Raw genomic sequence first — 7,314 nt, 5'->3', positions numbered from 1 at the left:
GATGCCACCGAAGGATGTGAATGTAGTCACTTGGCATCACGTAATTATCATCATCAGCATCATCGTCATCATCATCTTAATTTACGTCCACTGTAGGACGAAGGCCTCTCCCTGTGATCTCCAACCACCCATGTCCTGCGCCAACCGATTACGACTGGCGCCTGGGAACTTCATTTCATCGCCTCATCTAGCCTTGTGCCGTGCTCAGCTACGCTTCCCTTCTTTCCGCACCCATTCTGCAACCGTAATGGTGCTTGAAGTAGTAAAGGCAAGGCGCTGAAGAATAGGACTCAGGAAGAAGAACACAAACGACAGGACCGGCGCCTTCTTCCTGAGTCCTGGTCTTCTGCGCCTTGCCATTACTATTTCAAGCATGAACCAACTAGCCCAAGCAAGAGCTTTACTTTACCTAATGGTGCACCAGTTATCTAAGCTACGCATTACATTACCTGCCCAGCCCCATTTTTTCGTCGTACTGTTTGGTCGAAGGTGTGCACTCAAAACACAGAGACTGCAGCATTTTAACGATGTGTCTCTAATTTTCTTTTATTTCATTAGTACATACAGTAAGGTGCAGACAGTGTCTGCTTAACGAAGATGCTCTTCAGTTACTCGCACCTTTCATCGCTTGGACCTTTCAACGCCACACAAAACAGTCTGAGAACAGTGTATGGAGGCTCGCGGCACTGTTTCTTGAAGTCCTGCAGGTGCACGTTGTAGAACAGCCACGCGGTACGCTGACGAATGCCTTGGTCCTTCACTCCAGCCTTGAACTGCGAGCGATGAAGTTTTATTGGTTGTAAGTTCACTGTACTGGGCGCACTGCTGACGCTTTCGTCGTGAGAGATATTGCGATCGCATAAGATATTGATGTGTAATGCTACCGCAACTTGCGGTGAAGAAGGACTAAGATTATACCGGATAGTTTTCCATAAACTAAAATCCACTAAGCCGACTTGGAACAGTTAAAAAAATCGAAGAGTAGCTAATGAAAGGTGCAAAACTTTAAATGAGAAAATTTATTACAGGCGAGAGAAAAAGGGCGTGCGAGTATTCGAACTTTCGAATATTCGAAATATTCAAATAGTGGATTCACAGTTGATTATAATTTTGACTATTCGAAATTGTCAAATATTAGTTGGTCCTCAAATATTAGGAACATAAGAACCGCTCAAGTAAGGAGATTCAAGAGAGCGATATTGCCGTAAGCGAGGACTATGTATTTCGAATAGATCTGTCACGAGAGAGATGCCACTGTTAGGTAGACGCCAGGTTTTTGTTGAACACACAGGACGAGTAACCTCAGCTCAATAACATCAAATCGCTAACTTTTTTATCTAATTCCTCAATTTTGAATCGGCTCATTCGCGTCGGCGTCCGCAGACGAGGCTTTAGGCTTGTGCCGGTAAGTGCTTGTACTCTTCCAGTGAAAGCTGAAGGGATGCTGTGTACGTGTCCGCCAATGAGAGAAGAAGGTTTGGTGACACTTCCCTGCAGTACCACCACAATGTTGTTGCCCTCTGCGCACCACGGGCGTCAGAATACACTGACTGTGCCCAAAATATCTTAGAAGTCGTAGTGTGTCCACTATTGAAGGCACCTGCATGGCACGCGCGGGGAGGGCTAGGGGACCTCAAGAGACGTGGAACGCATTTGGTTTCCAAAAGAACGACGCAAGCTGGACGCACCGTCAAGGCTACGCTCAGTAGCCGCACGGTGGACCACACCGCGTGCGGAAAGTGCGTTTAGTGCTCGAGATCGGAAGCGAAAACGCTTAACCAGCGTGACCGTTATCACCTAAATACTTCTTAACGCCCTGTAATTTTTTTAGTCATTCATCTAGATTGTCTCACTTGTAGACTGCCTATTAGACACCTATTGTCTCGGTTTGAACAAAAACATGCGTTGCTGAAACAGAGCCAAGCTGGCATCCTTTGAGAACACTCTTGAGCATTGTAGGGTGACACTTTTTCAACGAATACAATGTACGTAAATGTTCTGACGTGTTCCCTTTTATATTACTGTCATCAGTATTGTACACCAGATAACTTGAAAAAGTTATTTCTCATTACGCACTCCTCAATCTACTTGACTTTCAGTTTTTATTGTCACTAGAAGAATGCTTAAACAAACGTAATTCGACCTAGTTTCTTGACACATTCGCAACAGAAGAAATAAATTTTAATTTGTACACAAATAAAAACGCGTTCAATGCGGCATTCGAAGTTCGTTGTTCTTAGACACGCGTGTTTGATTCGACTCAAAAATTAACTATTGGAACACACCTAATATCTAAGTGCTGTACAACGCACTTAAAGAACAAACGAACAAGCAAGTTGTACAACGCAGATGAAATAACGAATGGATACTACCACACGCTATGAAATATAGTCTATGGCTGTGCACCTTCCCAAATCGTATATTTTGGCGACAATGTGCTAGACGGCTTTACTAGACAAGGTTGTGCTACCATGGCTATGTGGATTGTTTTATCATTTTATCGGATGAAGCGATGATGTTTGCAGCAGGTTGTCATCATCCCTCAAGAGAAAAATTTATAACAGCTGTGTCTTGCCTGTACTCACCAACGGGGGAGAAACATGGAGGCTTACGAAAAGGGTTCTGCCTAAATTGAGGACTACGCAACGAACTATGGAAAGAGGAATGATGGGTGTAACGTTAACGGGTAAGAAAAGAGCAGGTTGGGTGAGGAAAGAAACGCGAGTTAATGACATCTTAGTTGAAATGAAGAAAACTAATACGCGCATGGTCAAGGCATGTAATAGGAGCGGGAAAATAACGGATGGCCATTAAGGGTTACGGACTAGATTCCAAGAGAAGGTAAGCTTAGCAGTGGGCGGCAAAAAATGAGGCGGGCGGATGAGATTAAGAAGTTCGCAGACACAACACGGCCACAATGTGCACATCACCGGGGTAGTTGGAGAAGCATGGGAAAGGCCTTTGCCCTAATGTGGGCGTAGTCAGGCTGATGGTGATGATGATGACGACGACGATAAGGATGAATTCGCGTAGTCCACAAATGATATATTCCGAAGAACCAGCTGAAGAGCACACAAGTTCAAGTAAGTCGGTTTCATCAGGCCATTTTAGTCACCACGTTCGACAGTGCAAATGAAGAGTTCTTTTTTATGCTATCGAATATACGGCAGGCAAGTGGGACCAGCTATCAAGGGAGTTATTAGAAGTCAACGCACACGTCTGTTTCTCACGTCTTTTTCTTTATTTGCTATTTCTGTTGAAGATGTAATCCAACCAGACTAAACGTGCACGATTCTAGAGTTAATGATAATTATGTCCAGTAACTAGAACGCCAGTACCTGTGTCAGCACGCCACCTTTTCGCTAAGTCACAAGGAGAAGCAGCGTCTTCGACAGGCACTACGCCCTACCAGGCCAAAAAAAGCACGTGGACTACCAGACTGGCGAGCATCCCCACCTTATTTCCATAGTTACCACACGTTAAAATTGCAGATTTTTTTGTGCTTTTAAACATGGCGCAAACTGTTTTCTTTTGTGTCCGCTTATAAACAAAACATGTTATGTATTGCTGTAGCTGGTTTGCTGTTTCTAATTTACTTGTTACTTTAGGGCGCTTTGTTTGCCTATGCATATTCAATATCGGTAAGATGTGCCATCTACCATGGACAAAGGTTTTAAGATACACAAATGCCTGGTCACTTAACTAAACCAAGGATGTGTTGTTTGCTGTCGCTTGGAGAGACTCAATTTGTGCAGCTACATGAAAGCTTCCGATACAGTTTTCGGTTGTTGAATGTGTGGTACATACCACAGTAATTTTTTTCCCCAGCACGAAAGAAGCGCGCGTATAGGCTACACACGGAATGCCTTGAGCGGCCAGTGGCACGGCAATTTTTGCGTGCCTTCGAAAGCATAATCGGCAGTTTTTTGTCCTGGACAACAACTTTCTCACCGACATTTTTTATCTAATTATAATATATGAGAAGTTCATTGGTCAACACTAATTATTTAGTTAGCCGTAATACCAAAAATTATCACGCTATGTGGACAGCGCCATGGCAAATAAATTTACCGTGGCGCTGTACAGATACGTGGCATTTGTATATGTTTTAAATTTTGGTGCATTATGACTGGATAACCGTGCATATTTGATTCACCTCCTATAAAGATTGCTATTGTTAGGCTAATTAGGTAATGTGCCGTGTTTCTGGTTAATATTTATCGCTGTAAATTCTATGCTGCACTCTGTACTGATTATTAAACTCTATCAAGCTTGAGGTAGTAGCCGACACTGTACCATTTAATGTATGGCACTGTTTAAGATGGTGATGGGCAAGAAAAATGTCAAGTAGCAAGATGGAAATACATTGTGCTTGTTCGATTTGGGCAAATTTCATAAAGAAAAGGAACAAGCTGGAATATTAGTCAAGGCTTATTGGTAAGTCTTTATAGTTACGTGTTGCAATGACCTTAAGGACCATATTTGAAGTCCAAATGAATTATGGTGCTTGAGGCATGGGCAATTTTTTTGCATTTCTTGTGCTTCACTACATGAGAACAGTTAAAAACGCGGGGCATGTTAACATTGAGCCCGCAAATTTTGTCACCCTCACACTCTCTCCCTGGGTCCATGCCGGTAAGGAAAAGGCATGATTGTTTTTTTTTTTGTCCGCGTTATGCCATCACAATTTATACGCCTATGCATAACCACACATGCTTTGTATACATTTTGTATCAAGAAGATAGTTCGGGGTCAATAGTATTTCTATTCCATTTTACACTCTAACTGAAAAAAAGTGTAAAGTTTGTAAACAGGGATAAGATGCCCCAGAAAGGCTGGCCAACGTTTCGATAGGAGGACCTATCTTCGTCAAAGGCGGCCTCGTCATCCTCGGCGTGTTAGTCTTAAAGGGTTAAGGCACATTCACACCGAAAGCGGAGCGTCTTAGTGGACAAGCAGATTTTCAAAGCGGCGAGGCGGCTAGCGCCCGCGCCTGTTCAGACCGGCCGCGTTGTCTGGCTATCCGCGCCGCCGGGAAGGCGGGGCATCTCGAAATTTCTTTAGCAATTTCAGGGACGTGCCGCCATCTCGCGGCACTTTGGGTTGGTACGCGCACTTTCGATATTTTTTTCGTCGTGGGTCGGCACGCTCCCGTCCGCTATCTACTTCTGCAAAATGATGAGCTCAGACGAAGAAGACGAGATCGTTGGCATTTTACTCGCCACTTGTCTAGTTGATTTTCAAGATTTGTTACAGCGCAACACAAGACAAGGACAAAAGAAGGTATAAAGTGACGACACGGCGCCGTGTCGTCGTTTTATACCTTCTTTTGTCCTTGTCTTGTGTTGCGCTGTAACAAACCTTAATATGAATTCCAACAAACTGGCCCAACTTGCCGTTTTGACGCTTTTGAATAACAGAAGCGAAAAGCCCAGAGAAAGACATTCGTTTACATTTCTTCACCAGCGCTTCCGCAGTGTCGGGTTCTGATTGGCTGCGGCCAAAGCGGCCAACTTATCCGCGCGGAAAAAATCGGTCCGGGCGTGATCCGGCCAAGCGGCCGCGTGTTTTCCGCAAAGCAGAAAATCCGCGGTTGCTTCTCCGCTCTGCCGTCGGTGTGAACGTGCTTTTAGTGTAGTGACGTCCCGTGCGGGTGTTGTCGCTGGTGGCTGGTCTTAAAGAGAGAGATTACCGTAGGAAACAAGCGCTGTCGTACGACGTCTGTGAGCTTCTTTCCCAAGACGAGGGGACAGGAGCGTGAGAGTGGGCACGCGGGGAGAAAAGAAAAGAAATAGAAGCAGAAAAGAAAAGAGAAAAAAGGGGGGTGGGGAAGCCAGGCGGCACCAAGACAGACAAAAAAGAAAAGGGGCGGGAGCGTGAAAGAAAAAGAAAGAGAAAAATGAATTTTTTTAAGAAATACGGAGGCTTCGGAGCGTGTTGGGGTTGCGAAAGGTTAGAGGTATTCAGGGGGAGTCGTTGGCAGCATGTTTTTGAGGCATTAGAACGGCCGGTCGAGCGGTCAGTCCACGAGTAACACAAGACAAAAAAAGAGAAAAACAGACACACACACACACAAAAAAAAAAAGCCATGAGCTGAAAGTGACTTGAGTAGCATAGCAGCAGTACGTCGACTAATTCTGAAATAGTTAAGATGGCGACGACGAGTCTGCGGTGCAATATGTGGGGTGACTGAAAGGCAGCGGCATGGTCTTTCAAGGGGCACTGCCCCAGTCGCTCATCGTAGGTGTCGTTACGGCGGCATCCAGAATTGGCGATACTCTGGGTTGAGGCGCCGAAAAAGGCATATTGACTTCGGAATGTGTTGATGAGGGGCTTTAAAAAAATTGATCTAAAAAAGGGGGGAAGGGAAGGGAGAGGGGGAGGGGGAACCGAAACCGGAACAACAAACAGGAGGGTGACGCGCACAGAAGTGGGCGGGGCAAGTGTACATGGAAGAAGGGGTCGTACAGTTGGTATAGACGTAAAAACCTAAAAGAGCACATTAAATTCAGTACTAGGCCGGAACATTTTTTTTAGAAATGGAACAGTAGATGAGGTTAAGAAATAAAGTTAGCTGGTGGCCTAATGTGTTTTGTGTCTTGGTTGATGATATGGGAGTTTCAGATTTAAGTTACCCCTTTTAAAGATTCTAAGTTGCCGCGTGCCGAATGAATTCCTGTCGTGTGTAGACGGTTAATCTTGTGTATGAGGTATGATTCCGTATATTTCCTTTCGCGAGGGAAACGGAAATTTGTTTGTAGTACATAGAGCCTTGCTTTGTCAAATATATGACCATGCTCATTGAAGTGGCTGGCTACTGCTTTGGGTAAATTGTGTTTTGTGTCCGCGCAGAGACCATGAGTCTTGTAATAATTTATTATCCAGTCTCATCTATGTATTGTTTGCTACAAGTGGCGCATTCTAGAGAGTAGACTACGTTTCTTGACGTGCAGGTGAAAGCCGAAGTTACCTTGTGTGTGTAATTCGACGCCGTAGTTTTTACTGTAGTAGTAGATTGAATGTGTTTGCATCTAGAGCACCTGGGGCGACCACAGGGATTGGTTGCAAACTTCCTCTTTTTCTGTAGTTTGGCGTGCACAAGAACATCCTTAAAATTAGTGTTGCGTCTGTAAGCTACTCTGGGAGGGTCGGGAAAAATCTTCTTAAGTTTCTGGTTGCTGGTGAGAATTCGGTAGTATTTCCTAGGATGTTATTCAGGTTTGGGAGTGCGTTTGAGAATTTAGTATTAAGAAGAGGCGTTGTTGTTCTTGCGATACTCGGGTGGGGCTTGAGGACCTCGGCTCGATCAAGTTT

At 44.6% G+C, this 7,314-nt stretch overlaps 1 protein-coding gene across 4 annotated transcripts in view; it reads right to left on the bottom strand.

Moving 5' to 3' along the window:
• Positions 1-530: 530 nt before the first annotated feature.
• LOC139050397 (uncharacterized) overlaps positions 531-7,314 on the bottom strand; it is an 84,260-nt gene continuing 77,476 nt past the window's right edge. For all 4 annotated transcript variants that reach the window (XM_070526698.1, XM_070526699.1, XM_070526701.1 and 1 more), the window contains one exon: positions 531-773. In XM_070526698.1, the coding sequence (XP_070382799.1) occupies positions 609-773 (165 nt within the window). In that variant the 3' untranslated portion in view covers positions 531-608. The remainder of the gene's footprint in view (positions 774-7,314) is intronic.

The sequence above is a fragment of the Dermacentor albipictus genome, chromosome 10 (genome assembly GCF_038994185.2).
Source record: "Dermacentor albipictus isolate Rhodes 1998 colony chromosome 10, USDA_Dalb.pri_finalv2, whole genome shotgun sequence".
In the NCBI taxonomy this organism is placed as follows: Eukaryota; Metazoa; Arthropoda; class Arachnida; order Ixodida; family Ixodidae; genus Dermacentor; species Dermacentor albipictus.
Note: the sequence above shows the minus strand (reverse complement) of the source record. Positions and strands in the feature narration are given on the sequence as shown.